The sequence below is a fragment of the Panthera pardus genome, unplaced genomic scaffold (assembly GCF_024362965.1).
Source record: "Panthera pardus isolate Hobbes unplaced genomic scaffold, ASM2436296v1 HiC_scaffold_2, whole genome shotgun sequence".
In the NCBI taxonomy this organism is placed as follows: domain Eukaryota; kingdom Metazoa; phylum Chordata; class Mammalia; order Carnivora; family Felidae; genus Panthera; species Panthera pardus.
This window is the reverse complement of record NW_026526765.1, coordinates 63,121,176-63,138,697: the sequence shown is the minus strand read 5'-3', so window position 1 is coordinate 63,138,697 and position 17,522 is coordinate 63,121,176. Positions and strand designations below refer to the sequence as shown.

At 50.5% G+C, this 17,522-nt stretch overlaps 1 protein-coding gene and 1 long non-coding RNA gene across 19 annotated transcripts in view; one reads left to right on the top strand and one right to left on the bottom strand.

Annotated features, from left to right (window-relative positions):
* LOC109267523 (uncharacterized) overlaps positions 1-17,522 on the bottom strand; it is a 384,515-nt gene that overhangs the window by 105,460 nt on the left and 261,533 nt on the right. For 12 of the 17 annotated variants that reach the window (XR_008423756.1, XR_008423762.1, XR_008423755.1 and 9 more), the window contains one exon: positions 15,116-15,228. This is a non-coding gene — a long non-coding RNA (uncharacterized LOC109267523). Of the gene's footprint in view, positions 1-15,115; positions 15,229-15,616; positions 15,986-17,522 lie in introns of those variants that run through there. The other 5 variants (XR_002080144.2, XR_008423761.1, XR_002080145.2 and 2 more) reach the window with 2 other exon arrangements.
* Positions 15,970-17,522, top strand: part of BOD1 (biorientation of chromosomes in cell division 1) — a 6,700-nt gene continuing 5,147 nt past the window's right edge. Inside the window, exon 1 of one of the 2 annotated variants that reach the window (XR_008423754.1) lies at positions 15,970-16,440. Coding sequence is in view for 1 of the 2 variants with exons in the window: in XM_019450342.2 (XP_019305887.2) it covers positions 16,204-16,440 (237 nt within the window). In the remaining variant the exon portion in view is untranslated. The remainder of the gene's footprint in view (positions 16,441-17,522) is intronic. The other variant, XM_019450342.2, reaches the window with a different exon arrangement.

The window sequence follows — 17,522 nt, the reverse complement described above, 5'->3', positions numbered from 1 at the left end:
AGGGGAGGAGGAGGATGGGGAAGAGCTGAGGAGAGGAAGGTGGAGGGGGAGGAGGGGAAGGAGGGGAGGAGGGGAGGAGGAGGATGATGGGAAGAGCTGAGGAGAGGAAGGTGGAGGGGGAGGCGAGGAAGAGGAGGATGGGGAAGAGCTCAGGAGAGGAAGGTGGAGGGGGAGGAGGTGAGGAGGATGGGGAAGAGCTGAGGAGAGAAAGGTGGAGGGGGAGAGGAGAAGGGGAGGAGGGGAGGAGGAGGAGGATGGGGAAGAGCTGAAGAGAGGAAAGAGGAGGGGGAGGGGATGAGGGGGAGGAAGGGGAGGAGAAGGAGGACAGGGAAGATGTGAGGAGGGGAAGGAGGAGGTGGGGGCAGAGGGGGAGGGAGGAGGAGGAGGTTTTGCTCTGGAATGGGACATAGAGCTTAAAACTGAAATGGGTACAAAATCAGATTGGTGACAGAAATAGCACTCTTTTCCGAAGCATGAATTCTATTTTGCCTAATCTAAAAAGAGATTTTTCTGCGATACAAACCTCCCCGTCTGTGCCTGCTTCACCAAGATGTAGGCTTTGATCGACTCCATCGAGTATGGAAACCTAACCCACCACAGAATGAACTATATTCGGGGCTCTGTCAGGTTAATCTCCAAAGAAATCTGACGATTTGGGGCCGTCTTGAGGCAACACAGAACAGATTACCAGAGTCTGCAGCCCAGCCATCCCCCACGCGGCACAGCCTGGCACTGGGATGGTCCTCCTCGCGGGCAGACCTCGGTGACCACCCTGGAGACCTCCCGTGCCCACTGCAGGGCTTGACACGGGAGCTGCTCCGCAAACGGTCATCAGCTCACATCTCTGAGCTTACAAACGCGGGCGACGACCGTCAAACTTGACCTACCATCAGGATTCGCCAGCTAATCTCAAAACTGGCCAGATTTCAGACTTCTTCTACAACATGGGTTTTCACGTTTCTTTTCTGTGGCATGTACTATTGATAACGAACCTCACAGATGATTCGAGCATTCTGGGTATTTATATGGGACTTGAACCTTCCCTGAGGATTCAGACCTGTACCGTGAGGTCAGATTTGACCAAATGTGCGTCTGTGATGTAGGCAACAGGTCTTGTTCTTGTCTTTTCTCTCACTTATCGTGGTTCAGAATTCTGTGTTTTGGGCTTACTTATCTTGTGTCTGTTTGCCCCCCTAAAAGTACTGATGTCCATAAAGACCAGAACCCTATCTAGCCTGTTCACCACAGCAGAATATGACCTGGCACTAATATGACGAATGACACATGGCAGGTGCTGCACAAACATTGAATGAATGAATGAATGAATGAATGAATTGGATCAAACACCTCTTGGCTTCTTAGCTCCCTGAGACAGACTCTTGGGCTCAGTATCACCAGAAGGCCCTTGGCTGCCTGCTTGGGGGCCCTTTGTGAGTTGGCGAGTCATGTCAACATGGTGTTGGGACCCCAGATCTGACCTCCAGGGTGGCTGCAGGTCCTCATTTGGCACAGTTGAGACCAGGGAAGCCTTCGCCATAAGGGTGAGCTCGTGCTGGGGGCCTGGAGGACAGGCCCGCTATGGAGCTTACTTGACCACTGTCCCAGTCAGGACCCGGCTTGGGAAGAGCATCTCTGACTTCAGCGGCCAGCACCAGCATGTGCACACACAGGAGGGCAGCAGGAAGGAAAGTATACCCCCCCTACACACCTGGCCATAACCCCAAGGTCAGGGAGACATGCACTTGGGGAAGGTGGGCCATATGTAATAATGCACAGTCTGATAGAGCTACATCTCTATTTTGCAAGACCTGTCCTCTAATGTAGTCACAGCAGGTGCAAGACACAGAGGGGGCTGGGGCAGGCCTCGGGAGAGACAGTGGTGAACATATTCCACCCCTGGCACACGTTCTGGACTGCAGGCCCAGCCCCAACCCTCCAGGTAGGCTTCCTGTGGAATGACTTCTTCAATGAACCCATCCCTGTCCCGCTGCTCCGTCAACCACGGACACACTGACCTGCTAGTCAGGCTCGTTCTCACCTCCAGGACTTTATACAATTGCTTCCTTTCCCAGGACCCTCTTTCCTCAGGTCTGAGCATGGCAAGGTCGCAGTTCAAACACCGCCTTTCAAAAGAAGCCTTCCCTGACCACCTACTGATTGATATGGACCCAAAATGATTTTGATCTTGATTTTGTTTATTTCTCACTTGCTTCTAAGTTCCAAAACCTGAGACCATGCCACCTTTCACATACTCCCTTAGCCCAGCACAGGGAAGCACACAGAAGGCACCTGATAAACATTTATGCAGGTAAATGAGTACGTGACTGAGTGACTGAGTGCATGTGCTCAGTTCAATAGTGAGGACCAACATGGCTTCCCAGGGTCCATTCATTACCAGGCCTGTCCAGTCAAGACACTAATCCCAAGTCCCCTGGGACGGTGAGGCCAAAGCTCTCAGGAAGAGTCTCCCTGTAAGAACAGGCTCTACGTCCAGGTCCTGGCAAGTTTTTATTTTTATTCGACACTGACTACATGGCAAGCACTTGACCTGCAAGCCTTTGTCTAATTCACAGCTTCCCTCTGAGTGGCCACCATGGTGACTCCCATTTCACAGATAAGAAGCCCTACTTGGGGAGGTTAAGCAGCTTGTTCAAGGTCTCTTGGCTGTGAAGTCAAGGACCTCATTTGGCCTGCCCCTGGTGAGCCAGGGCTCAAAGGCCTCTTTCCTGCCTCCCTGCACCCCTCCAAGTCAGTCAGGAAGCCTGTGCCTGCAGGGGGCAGTGTAGGAAAGAGCTGTTCTCTCAAATGGCTGTTCCCATCCCTTCACCCAACAAGTATCGACCAGGCCCTTGCTCCTGTGTAGGTGCCAAGGTCAAGGGCTGGAGCACAGAGACGGAGCCCCACCCACCTGCAGCTCAGGGACACCCATGCTGCAGTGAGTCATAGCACAGTGGTCTTCTAGAAAGGTTTTTAATTAAAGGTAATTAAAATTCCTCAGGTTTTGAAGATTTCTTAAAATTCCTTGGGGGTGGGGGTTGGCAGTGAATGTGGAGTGAGTGCTAGCGTCTCAATTCAGGGGACACACTTGAGGCTAGGGGTAGCAGGACGGGAAGGTGGGGGGCCTTGGCCACACAGGCAAGCTGGCTAGGTGGGCTGGCCTCCCAGGGCTTGCCCCAGTTTGGAGCCATTTCCTCCCCCAATTCTGACTTCCTAGCTCTCCAGCCGTGAGCTCTGGACCCTGGCAGAGGACCACCGGGCACTGGTGTGGAGAAACGTGCCCTGCTCAGTATTTTGTAGCAGGTCTTAAAGTAGAGGCACCAAGACTTCTGCTGAGACACTGGAATTTTTCAATTTGAAGCCCAAAGTTCGCTCTTTCTCTCTCTCTCTCTCTTGTTATTTCGTTCATTCATTCCTGGCAAACTGCATGTTCTCTCCTCCTTCCCTGGTAAAGCCCATTGTCATTCCGGCAGCATTTCAGCCCACTGCAGGCATAGCGGAGGCTCCCTCTTCCAGATTTCTCTGTCAAATCGCTGGCAAGGACAAAGCCGTTGGGAGCAAGATTCGGTAACTAGCTTTTTAATTTCATGGCCCGAGGTTGTCAGGACAGTGCAGAGAGCATTGCCAACGATTCGGAGAGTGGCCCATGAATCTGGGGCACAGCAGGCAAGAACAAGGGACACTTCAGCTGGTGGGGGTGGGGCTGGGTGCTGGCAGCCACTTGGAGGAGAAAGTTCTCTTCTTCCAAATTTGTTTCGTTTGGATCCCATGTTAATTTAAAAAGATCACTTCAGCAATTTTTCGCCCTTCCACAAGAAAGTGTTTTAGACGGCTGAGAAAGCAAAAAAGAAGTGTCCTTCTCCAGCGGGGATAAGGATCAGGTGGTCAGAGGCTGCTATGAAATGGGGCTTGTAAATTGGGAGGGAGAGCTGCTGTGTTTCCAAATCATTTTTGCAAACGTGGATGACAGCACAAATGTACCTCCAGATTAAGACAGTGACACTGTCACAGTGAAAAGACCTGCATCCCAGCCCCAAGCTCAGGGACAGATTTGCCGTGTGACTGTGGGTCAGGGGTCCTCCCTCTCTGAGCCCTGCATATTGAAAGCACTGAAGAAAATAATCCCTAAAATCCTTTCCCACCTTTACACTTCTCTGCTTTTTTTCCAAGCCCATCATTACCTTAAATCTGGGGTCTCTGGTCTCATGGGTGGGACCTCAGCTGGGTCTGAACTGAGAGGACTGAGCTGTGCCCACCCAGGAGGGGAGTGACAGAACCGCATCACGAAGGACAGTCACCGCTTTACAGCCGCACTGCCTGAGATTCCCCGCTGGACATACCCCATTAACCTTTTACACAGTTAAAGTGGTAAACTTGCTCTGGAGTTTGGATTCACGGTTCCCACAGCTCCGTCAAATGCATTCTCTTTCAAATTCCTCACATCCACCCCATAAAGTGAGGTCCTGTTATTTGCTCCATTTTACAGAAAAGGAATGTGTGATTCACGGACCTAAAGGTGGCCCAAGTGTGACCAGAACCCCCTTCCCCAGTACCCTCTGGCCTGCTCTGGGCTAACATACACAAGGTCTGCTTCCGGGAAGTGGCCCATAAGGGGAAGAGAAGCCAGCATGTGCATCTTCCCTCCTGCCTCCCTGCAGCCTCACAACTGCCCCCTAACTGGCTGTTTTTGTCCAAGGCTCCTAGTCTCCAGCAACATGAACGCACGCTGGGTGATTTAAGCTGAAAGGGAATTTATAGAAAGGATACTGGGCAGCTCACGGAACAGATGGGAAGGCTGGAAAATGAGGCTTAGGAAGCAGGCAAGAAAAAAGCGAGGCCACACGGCCAGAATCAGAACCCAGACTCTCGCGACGGCTCCAGCCCAGTAATGTCACCATCGCAGCTGCCACGAACGCACAGCCCCTGGCTCCCCACAGCTCCGCACGATCTCTGCTGGCCTTGGCCACGCGCCTGCACCTGAGCTGCAAGGGAGGCTGGGAAGTGGGGGGGGGGGGGGTGGTGCCTGGCATTTTCACCTTCTTATAGCGAGGCTCTGCCTCTCAACAAGTCGCCGAGGGTGGCGCCAAGCCCCAAACGGGAAGGGCGCTGGGATGCCAGGCAACCACAGAGATGGGAAATGTGCACCATCACTCAGGTAGGCTCAGTAATGCTGTGTGAACAAGACTTCCTAAATCTGAGCGGCTTCAAATATTAAAGATTTATTTCTTGTTCACTCTACATATCCATCAAGGGCCAGCTGGGGGCTCTGCTCCAGGTCATTCTTTGCCCAGATCTCAGGCTGACAGCACAGCCACCATTTCAGATACTGCCCACTGTCACCCCGGCAGAGCGAAAGGGAGATTCGAGTGACACATGTCACTTCTACTCATGGCTCACTGGCTGCACTACTCACATGGCCCTGCCTTGGGGCCAGCAGGTGCAATCCTGCCTTGGATGTAGGAGACAGAAAGCTGGGAGTATCCGAAGAGCATTAAGGATGCCCACAGTCCACTACATGAACCCTGCCAACCACAGCCCATCTAGGGAGCGAATAGAGGAAAAACGCCCTGAAATGGAAATACGAGACCTGACTTTCATTCCACGTTGAGCCACCAAGGTCTGTGTATTCCTCTAGCACCTCCAAGGCTCGAGGGATCCCCCACCTTTGGGTGTGGTCACAGAAAGCCGTCCACTCAAATTTCAAATGCCAACAGCAAAAGTCAGAGCACCGTCTACCATGAAGCATCGGAAGGGCCAGGCGTAATCCGACAGCCAGAAGTGCAGATCAGCCCCCTGGAGCTCAGGTGGGCAGGCGGCCTCCTCCTCCTCGCTCACGGGCTCCTTAGTCACTGCAATGTTTCCCCAGAAAGATGGATACTTCTCTGCAGCTCTACGTTCTCTCTGAAAATAAACCCTCTGCCTGCACCTGATGGACAGCAGCAGGAGCTGGGACGTCTACAGGCCACTGGGGCCATAATCTGCCTCAGCCACAGAGAGACAACAGGCAAGCAGAATCCCAGAAAAGTGTAGAGAACCAGGCACGGAGAGTGAGGGTCTGCATCTCTGAAGGATCTCACACACCTGGGTCCGACTAGCTACACAGCCCTTCCTTAAGTTGTGATGTTGACACTTCTAAAAGGAGCGAGAGCAGGGGTGCCTGGGTGGCTCGATCAGTTAAGCGTCCCACTTCAGCTCAGGTCATGATCTCACAGTCCGTGAGTTCGACCCCCACGTCGGGCTCTGTGCTGACAGCTCAGAGCCTGGAGCCTGCTTCAGATTCGGTGTTTCCCTCTCTCTCTGCCCCTCCCCTGCTCATGCTCTGTCTCTCTCTGTCTCAAAAATAAATGCAAAAACGTTAAAAAAAATTTTTAAAGGAGGAAGAGCAATTATTGGTAACAACTGGGCCAATGACCAACAGACTAAATACAAAAGCTCCCATCGACACCCAGTCCAGGGAAGAGGGCGGTTGTAGCTTCTGACAAGTGGGCTTCATAGATACAACACAGACCCCTAGTCTCCTCCCAATATCCATGTGCCACTTCTTCCTTAATAATATGAACCACAATTTCTAACTGGAGGCTGCACCAGAAAGCTCTCCAAGACTGTGGCCAGCCATCTTGGATCACAAGGCAGCACTCTCAGGATGGTGGAGCTTAGGAGTCTGAGGGTCAGAGAGCCACCCTATTAGCCCAGGACTGCCTTCCTCCAGACTTTTACATGAGACAAACTCCTGTCGTGTGTAAGCCACTGCTATTTTGTGGTTTACAGGTCTTAGCGGCAAAATGCAACTGTGAACAGCTCTAACAGAAGCAGAAAAGTCATGTTAACCACACTCCTGTTTTCAAAGGAGCGTGGAGCTGGCTGAAAGGATGAGCTTCCTGCTTGGATGACCTCCTTGATGGGTCTGGGGATGCAAAAGCGGGACTGGGGCTCAGTCTGGAAAAGGGAGCTGAAGAGAGCTGATTTATGTTGCATCCCATGACGAGAAGTGGGCATTCTGGTGGCAAACTGTGAGGGTGGGAGTGAAGATGGGCACGGGGAGAGGGGCCGGGAGATAAGGTGGACAGAGGCTTGTGCACTCACGAGGAGAAAAAGCTGATCACGAATCCCTCATGATACGGGAAGCCCTCTATGAGCAAGAAGGTTGAAGGAACAATTTGCAGGTTTTTTTTATAATTTTTTTTAATGTTTTTTTCATTTATTTTTGAGAGAGGCAGAGACAGAATGCGAGTGGGTTGGGGCAGAGAGAGAGAGGGAGACACAGAATCCCAAGCAGGCTCCAGGCTCCGAGCTGTCAGCACAGAGCCTGATGTGGGGCTCGAACTCACAGACCGTGAGATCATGACCTGAGCTGAAGTCGGACACTCAACCGACTGAGCCATCCAGGCGCCCCCAGTTTGTTTTTTAACGTTGCTGAAATGTCAGTGCCTCCTCTGCTACCCTCAGAATTTCAGTCGGTAATAAAGAATCAAGATACTGAGTTCCCTACAAAAACCCACAAGCTACAAGGAACAGGGTAGAGGCACGAGTGCCAAAGCAGAGGTGACCATGGAGAATTGCAGAAATCGTGGAGGGGGTCAGGCTTGGCCTTCTGCAGGGCTCAGGATGGCCACGGTAGGGGTGGGGGTGAAGTCTTAACTAGATCTCAAGGGGCATGTGACATCTGCCACTTGTCTCCTCACTGCTCATCTCAAGCTTCACCCAGTCTGTGCTGTCCTAGAGAAATTTCTACAAACCGCACATCGGATGCTGGTCCTGCCCTATTTAAAGCTTATCATCTCCACCCCAAGGTCAAGTTCAACTGCCAAAATGGTAGCATCTGAGACCCCAGTCCACTTCATCAACTTCATCTCTCTCTCTTTTTTGTAAGTTTATTGACTTTTGAGAGAAAGAGAGAGAGAGAGTGTGTGTGTGCACAGGCAGGGAAGGTGCAGAGAGAGAATCCCAAGCAGTCTCCACACCATCAGTGCAGAGCCCGACTCGGGAGTTCGAACCCATGAATCGTGAGAGCCGAAATCAAGAGTCAGACACTTGGGGCGCCCAGGTGGCTCAGTCGGTTAAGCGTCCGACTTGCGCTCAGGTCATGGTCTCACAGTTCGTTGAGTTTGAGTCCCGCGTCGGGCTCTGTGCTGATAGCTTGGAGCCTGGAGCCTTCTTCAGATTCTGTATCTCCCTCTCTCTCTGCCCCTCCCCTGCTCACACTCTGTCTCTCTCTCCCTCAAAATAAATAAACATTAAAAAAAAAAAAAAAGAGAGAGAGACGCTTAGCCAACTGAGCCACCCAGGTGCTCCAAACTCCTCTCTTGCTGGTCCCCACCACACCCCACCCCAAATACATGCTCTACAACCCCACAGAGCTTGGAGACATGCAACTCTTTTCAGAATATACTTATGCTCTTCAAGCTTCTGGGCCTTTACCCAAGCTGACCCTCTGCCTGAGACTCTGAGCCTCTCCTTCTCTACCTACTTATCCAGGGAATCTTAATCACAACAGAAGTGAACTCTGGCTGATTCATGCAGTAAAGGAGGTAGTAACGGACATAGTGTGGCTCCCAGAATCTCTGGGAAGACCAGAGATCCAGGCTTGAGGATGACAAGGCCAGGACCTGCACCCAAAGTCCCACTACTAGACACTTCATGGTGACACTACTGCCCCAATGCTGGGACAGACAAAGCAGCAGCTGCCTCTGATGCTGCCCATGCAGGCACCGGACCCATGGGGGAGCTCCATCGTGGCCCCTCTGAAGGGGGTGCCACCTCCCCCTTACTTCTTCATATGCCCCCCTGCGGCATCAGCGGGCCAGGGTGGCCTCTGACAGCTGGAGTCCAGGCTATATGTTTGGGAAGCGGAGAAATCAAGTCTCTGGGCTCTACGCCTCCTGCCAGCACTCATAAGCTGGAGACTGCCCAAACGCAGGAACGGTGCTCAAAGGAACTTCTAAAAAGAAGGGCAAATGCCCACTGCGCTCATCAAGACCCTGCTCCAACAGTGCCTCCTTGGTGACATTCCCCACGGCTGTGTCGAGCAGTTCCCTGCACCCCTTCTGTTCCCTCTGTACCCACCTCCCTCTTCAGGCACTCTATTAAGGACCTCCCTCCAGGTTTTGAACTCTTCCAGGATGAGGACCAAGGCAGAGATCATGTCTGTATCTCACCTCTCCCCTCTAGCCCTCTGTACCTAGAACAGAATGTGGGTATCATTATTTCTGAGTGAACAAGTGATTTAGCTCCACTACCAAGGACACATACGACAAGAGGACAATGAGTAATAACCATGACGTATGTATGCACTTACCGTGCCCTCATTTCTGTGCTAGGTACTTAATGTACGATATTTTATTGACAAGTAGGGCTGATTTGGGTCCTCTCTGTTTTGCAGGTGGGGAATGTGAGGCCAATTAAAGAAGTTAAGTAACTTGCCAAAGACACTCAGCCAGCACTGCTGACCTGGGCCCCAAACCAGAAGGCTACCTCGCAGGGTTGGCCAGAGAAGGCAATGGAAGGAAATCAGGAAGCTGGCCCAGCACTACGTAAGTCCACGGGCAGCTTCTAGAGCCTTCCTACCTAGGTTATCTCAGGGGAGGGTAAGGACACAGGGTGCGGGAGCTCCCCGTGGCTCCCTACACTCCTCTGTCCTTGAGCCCCGAAGGATATAAATGTCCCACTATAGCCTGGAGTCCCCAGCAAAGCAGACACCAGGGCAGGGCTGGGGGTGGGGGACAGCAGACAGCGGGTAGAGGCAGGGGGAAGAGCAGCAGGCTGTCATAGATCTGGGCAGGGACGCTCAACCACCCAAGGACCACATTAAACAACAGCCCCTTTGGCCCGGAAAGAGCTTCCTGAGTTCAGGAACAATAAAATCTACATGCACATACCTCCTCACCTGTGCACAGGCCCTTTCCTGTTCAACAAACCGTCACCAGTCTTCTCTCTAGAACCATCACAGGTAACATGGATCTAGAACTTAGCACCTGCCAGGCACCACATCCCTTGGAAGTAGGTTCTGTAATTACTGTCATATCACACATGAGAAAACGGAGGCTCCAAGAAGAGAGCTGACCCATGATTCATAGCTACAATGTGGTGGGCGGGCCAGAATTCCATCCCAGGCCCGTCTCCAGAGGTCACAGTCCTCCTAAAATGTTACAGAAGGCAGAACCCAGGCTTTAGGCATCGGGCAGACCCAGCATGAACTTTGCTTGTGACTTCCCCTCCCTGTACCTCAGGGTCCTCATCTGTAAAATGAGAAGAATGTCTGTCTGCCTTGCAGGGCCACTGTCCCAACTACAGATAGTGGGGGCCCCACCGGGGCCAGGTATACAGTAGGCGCTCAATAACTATCACTTCCCTCCCTCTAGCTGGGGCAATCTGCTTCTCCTCCTGCCATAAATCTTTGGAATTTCAGCTGTGTTTCCAGGACGATCCAACACACCCTAAAGCCAGCTCTCTCTCAGAAATGGAAGCGACTTCCCTCAGCTCAGAGACCTCTGCTTGCCCTGACAGGGCCTGGCTACAGAAAGTGGCCCTGAGCCACACCCAGACACCCAGCACCTGGCCTGTCTTTGCCTCTGGGGCGGGGGTGGTGGGGTGTCGGAGGGTCATTCCCCTGGGCCTCACGGTCCAGTCCTTGAATTTAGACGTTCTCTCCAAATACGGCTAAATACACAGTCACAGAGAAACGCCAAAGGAACAAAGAAGACAACCGTCACACTTATGGATTTATAGGCATCACATGTGTGTCATGCCTGAATTATCTTAGAAGCAGCACCATCACATCACATCAAAGTATATTGCACGCATCTGAAAGATGTTAGATTGTTAACTGTTGACACCTCTCACAGAAGGTTCTTCTGGCCACCCTGTTTCAACTCCCTTCTTCTGACAGATAAACGGTCAGGGAGAAGATGTCACCCACATATTCAAGGGAACCTTTATCAATGGCAATTGCTGTTAGGTCAAAGTGGCCACATGGGCACAAGGGTGGAGGCTGGGAGTAGGACTTGGGGAGGGGATGACGGCGAGAAGCTGAAAACCCGCATGCCGAAGACCATCACCCTTTCTGGCCTGTTGATGGGTCCAGAAATTTCCACCTAGAGAGGCCACAGTCCCTGACCCTGGCCCGTTGTCAGAACCTCCCAAGAAACTTGTTTAAAAATGCAGATGGCCATGACTCACCTCTAGGGACTGCTTCTGTAGGTTTGGGGGGATAGCTGAGCATCTATGTTTTTAATATAAGGTCCTCAGGGAATTTGGATGGCTGCCAAAGTTGAAGAAGGACTGACTGACGCTGTCTCAAAGGGGGCACATACTAAATGAGGCTGACTTGTGGCCATTTCTAGACATGAGCTGAAGGGATGGGCCCTGCGAGAAGGAAGTTGATTCAATGATGCATTCAATCACTCATTCATTCGTTTGTCAGTTATTTCTCAGCTGATGGATTTAGCGGGGGAATGCGGTCAGGGTTGTATCAGTCAGCCTGGACTAGGGTCTGCTGTCCTAACAAACAGCTCCAAAAGCTCAGTGGCTTCGAACAACCAAGGTTTATTTCTCACTCCTGCCACATGTCCATTAGGGGCCGGTGGGGCCTCTGCTCCACACCTCCTCCCTTTGGGACCCAGGATGACAGACCAGCCACTATCTTAAACGGTGCTTCTTATCATAGCAGATGGGAGGAGAGTTCTTGGAGCGTCCCAAGTTGGTTTTTAAATGTTCCATCACTTCTGCTCACAACTCACTGCCTAGAACTCGTTACATGGCCCCAACTAACCCTCAGGGTATTGGTTCATGACTGCTGTGCCTTTATGCTACAGCAGGAAGGGGTGCTTCTTCTATCAGTAAGGCAAAGCTTGCCCGGGAACCTCGGCTGATTATCTCTTTGGCCAGAAGCAGGACCTACGGCCACCCCTAGCAACAGTGACATCTAGGGAAGTATATACTTCAACAGGGCACGCTGCAGCCTCTCCTGCTGGTAAAGGAGGAGAATAGATACTGGATAAGCAACTAGAAATAAATAGGAAGACAGGGAGCGTCACTGGAGAACGAGAGACAATGCTGGCAGTGTGACAACAATGAGAGATGGTGGAACCGGACCCCAGCAGCAACAGCAAAGAGGACTTGACTACGAACTTGGCTTCACTGGGCTCACCAGCTTAGGGGTTGGCTGAGTGGTTCCTTACGTCATCACAAGATTAAAACTCCCAAAGTAAGGCACATGTTAATCAAGATTTCTCCCCCCAATCATAGACTACAACTGAGTGCATTAGAATGTTGTAGCAAGATGGTATAATTAGCTATTAATGGCCTACTACATACCAGGTTCTGCATATATATGATCACCCTAATTTTCAGGACAACAAAAGGTAGGTATTAATATCATCCCCACTTTACAGGTGAACAGGCCAACACTCATATTGGTTACTGGATGACCCTAAGTCAATAAGCAGAGGTGCTACGTCTAAACCCAACCCAGATTCCAAACTTCTCTCTTTCCTCAATATTATCTCGGGTTGCCTCTTTCCCTAGACACCTTTCAGGAATAATAATGTGAAATGACAACATGTTAAAAACACCAAAGCCTGAAATGATATCTGAGATGCATGTCTGGTAATAAAGGCGGTAATAGTGTTGACTGGTGCTGAGGACTCCTGCTTATTAAAGCTCGGTTTTTTGACGTGTATTTGGATCCATTTTGTCATTAGATATGCTGGAAAATATCAGACAGAAACAAACAAAAAGCAGCTGAGATCACATGGTATAGATACAGCCAACACACTACAGACAGGCAATCTTGAGAAACTCTGGATGCTGTTAATTAGGAAATGAACAGCTGTCCAGCCTAAGAATTGGCAGGGCTCCCTGGATGACGACACAGAAACAAGGAGAAAAAGGGCCACACCATGAACATGAATAACAATCAACAACGTATCTACCCCAAGTGGCTGTGGTGTCTAAATGCAGTCCTGGATTTAGTCATAGTGCTCTGGAATGCTCTTGCTTATGGACCAGGATCTTGGATTACATGGTTGGAAGGTTACCAAGGCAACCTTTCTAACCTGGGGGCTCACTGCCCCAGCCTCCTACTCTATTTAGTCATGTATTTAGTCTATACTTAGAAGAGCAAATTTCCCATTCATGATTTTTTCCATCCATCCATCATACATCTTCCAAGAGCCTGTATGTACCAGGCCCTGTTCTAGGTGAAACAGACAATCCCTTCATGGAATTTAGAGGTCAGCGGGAGGAGACAGAGGTAAATCAAATAACCCCCCAACCCAAAGGTAAATTTGCAACTGGAAGGTTATTAAACATTTGCTAAGGGCCAGGGATTATACTAAAAGGACTGCCAAAATGGTGCTTAATCTTCTCCAAGGTCCTGAGGAGTGGAGGCTTGGAGAGGTGATTCAGCTTTCCCAAAGTCACACTGCCCCAAAGTGACAGTTGGAATTCCAATCCTGCGCCATCTGATGCAAAAAGCCCGTGCATGCACGTGGCTGCTTTTTCCTATCTCCCTTAGCAACCTATAGATCTCAATTCTTTCCAGCTCCTGCCCTTTCTGTTTCGAGACCTGAGTTTAGACTTAATGGAGTTTCCACTCTTGTATGCAATCTTTGATATAAAATATTCCAGAACCTAGTCCATGAAATTCACTGGGATCAGGAAACCTGTTTCAGACCAGTTTTAAAACTGAGCTTCAACAATTATTTTTTTTCCTAAAGGATACCTGAAAACGAGACGACCTGGGCCAAAATTAAAGCAATGATGTGTATAGAATTTCTAAAGGTGATGGATTATTAACGGAGCAATGGCGCCCCCCAGTGACCACTGTGTGCTACACATCCCTTGACTCGGAATGAGCACATTCTGGATGTAAGCAGTGGCTTCCGGTTGGAAGTCTGGATGAATAATAAGACTTGATCACCTTGGCTCCTCAAACCCTCACCCCACCCCATTTATATCAATTCCAGAGGCAAGGTCGCAGACATATGGTGCAGCATCTTCTCACGGTTCAGAGTTCCACCCACCGGGACACAAGGTCCCCATAACCCACAGTGAGATTGCCAAAGGGTGAACCACCTACTGCCAATCTCCAGGATCACGTTTCCATTAGATCAACAGATTAGTCCATCATTTCCTGCTACAATGCTTCTTTTCTGAAGGTTGTGGCTTAAACGATACCCACCCTCTACACACACACACACACACACACACACACACACACCACTACACACACTCTGATCCTATCCTAAAACTAAGGAAACAGACAGGAACTTACACATTCACTTTGAACTAGGTATTGTGCTACAGGCCGCAGACACAGTGATGAACAAGACGTGGTCCCAGCTCTAAAGCTTACACTCTAGCAGGGGAAACAAATGGCTAATTAGTCTATAAACAATTCACTTTTAATTATAGTAACTGCTACAAAAATGAGGCTCTGAAAGTCTGTTATCAGTGAGACCAAAACCAGATTAGGTCTGAAGGTCAGAAATGTGCCCTGGGGAAAGAGAGTCAGGTGTGCTGTGCCAAAAATAGATAAAAGGCTGGTCAAGGTGATCAGAGTTGGTTGGAGGAGAATAAACATGGGGCCCAGGTAGCCTGAACGGGGCTTCTCCTGGGGCTAAAGGTAGTAAGTGTGAGGTCAGTTAATAAGAACAGGCATTAGCTAATCTCAAGGATGGTGAAGTATTAAGAGAATGTCATTTACATTAAAGTTTGCATTTAATTGAGGAAGACTGACCTGATGTTAAAGGTGAATATAAACTAGCACCTGAATACTTATCTTGAGGATTAATTTAAACTCTCTTGAGTAGGAAACATTAGTGCGGAGAGCATCCCAAATCTCTCTATTCCGCCTCTTCCCAGTAGCCACAGATATTGCAGAATTTATTATTTATATCCCCCCACCCCACACTGCTTATGTAAGATGAGAACATAACAATGGCACACACGATTGCCCCAGTCCTGGGCAGGAGTTGAGCTAATAACAGGCAAAAGGCTGAAAGGAGACTATGGTGGGGGCAACCGCGGGGTTCTCGTGGTGAACTGCGGCTAAAAACAAGTCAGGATAAAAAGCCTTACCTAGTGTGTGATGCCAGCTAGATCTCAGAAGGAAGCATACCTTAGGTTAAACACTGCCAGATTTGGATTCGGAACACCTGAGTTCAAAGCCTCGTCTTCAGCCTATAGCTACGTGATCAGGGCAACAAACTCTTTGCGTCTCCATTTCTGTATCTGGAAAACAGCAATAACAGTATCTGCGTTTCAGTTTCTTGTCAAGCCGTGTGTACCAAGCGCTTTAGCTTCATTCCTGGCATATTCCATTTACTCGACATTAGTTTATTATTATTATTACTACCGTTATTAGGACAGTGTCTAATAACTGGGAGGAAACCCACACACGTAAGAAAAAAATTCAGGGAAACTTTTATCTTCGTCACAATGTTCTCCTATTTTTCAATTTTCTAAATATGCACTGCTATTAAAATCTGAAAGGATAAAAAAATATCCACACATAATACAAATTTGACCAGTCTACTGTTTTTTCCCAAATTTCCCGGGCTCCTATTGTTCAAGGAGGACGTGGGTGTGCCTGTTAGGGCACAGATTCCTAGACCCTTACCCAGTAATACTGAATCCGAACATCTCGGGGACAAGCCTGTTAATTTATACTTTTAACCAGCCCCACAGATGATTCTTATAATCGGGCATTTGCCGGGACCTGCAGATTCAAGGCGAGCGCTGCAACCACTGGACGAGGAAGGCCAGCGCACGTTGCGGCAATCACGAGGGCCGGAGCCTACAATTCCCATACTGCCCCGAAAACTGACGCCAAGCCAGCCGGAGCCTGCCGGGAGTTGTAGTTTCTGTCGGCTAGACCTCTGCCTATAAGAAAGGAGGAGGTGACTGCCGAAAACTTCCCGTCCCACAATGCAAAGGCCAGTGGTGACGTCATCGGCAGAGCGCCCGGGATGGAGCGGGCCGTTTCTCCCGCTTCTACCACCACCTCCGCTGCCTCAGAGCTGGCTCCCGCCGCCGCCACCGCCGCCGCCGTCTCCCTCCTCTCCTCTTCCTCTCCCCCCGCCGCCTCCCCTTTGTCCTCCCCCTCCGCCGCCTCCTTCTTGGGCGCTTCTGCCGCCTCTACACGACTCAGGCCCTCCGTCCCTGAGAAGTTGTGTTCGGTCTCCTCTGTGGGCCCCGGGCGCAGCCATGGCAGACGGCGGCGGCGGCGGCGGCACGGGCTCGGTGGGCGGCGGCGGAGCGGGCCAGGCCTCGGCGGGGGCAGCGACAGGGGCGGCGGCGGCAGGTGGGAGCGGCGGCCCCATCAACCCCGCCTCACTGCCTCCCGGGGACCCGCAGCTCATCGCACTCATCGTGGAGCAGCTCAAGAGCCGGGGCTTGTTTGACAGCTTCCGCCGGGACTGCCTGGCCGACGTGGACACCAAGGTAGCCGAGGCCGCCTGGCCGACGGGGTCGGGCTGGGCGTGAGGATGGCAAGCTTGCAGCTTGGCTTTTCTAACAAAAGGTATTTTTAAAAATCTCAGCAGTGAGGCACTAGACCGCTTGGGGCAGTACAGGAAGCTTTCTGAGTGGTACACACGTGGGTTGGGCTCCCAGCCCCATCGCCCTCAGCTGTGTGCATTCCGGTCGTTTCTCTGGACTTGGGGATTCGGTTCTGGTTTCAGAGCCTAGATCCATATCTTTCCCAAGGTGAGACTTCTTTGAGCCCCTCAGTAACAAACCTCTGTGTGTTAATGTTGGAGAAAGCCAGGTGAGTAAGCAAGAACGGTTTGAATGCACAGTCACCAGAACGCTGTAGCTATTTGTTTCTTCCTTCTCTCCAGCTCAGCAGTTTGCAGGCTTGAATTAGGTACATTGGTGCAGAACCGGCATCCTTGTGGTGGATTGAAGGGGATTTGGTGCCTCTTTTAGGTCCTAATGCCATAGGTCAACCTAGTAAAATGCTATTACGTGTTATTTGCCAAAGTCGTGGGGATTCAGCGAAGTCACGTGGGTTGTGTCAGACGTATAGTAGGTGCTGGAATGTTCGTTTTCTCCCTTTTCAGAAGCTTCTCTAGCAAGACCATGGTGGTAGGTTTAGGAGGCTCTGTTACTGGACAGCTCCTCGAAGGAAGTGATTTCTCTTTGAGAAAACCTGCCTACCTAACAGGAAGATTGTGAACTTAAAATTACAACTTAAAGATAGGGAAAGACATAGTCCATTTATTCATTGAACGTTTATTGGCCTACAGCATGGTAGGCTGTGTGGGTATAGGAAGAAGTCAGGCACCACCAGTCCTCAAAGCTTGTACCCCAGGGTAGAAAACTGACCCGTAGACCAGATAATATAGAGAGTAAGGTGGTGTTAGAAGCGCTTAATATTTAGTGCTTAATTGTACTTAAAGGTCTCAGATAATATCAGTTGAGCTTTTACCTTTCCCAGGACCCTGGGTTTCTCCCATCACAAGTTCTCCACTCACATTTCCTATGTTCTGTTAAGTTTTGTGTGGCTAAGTCAATGTAATATG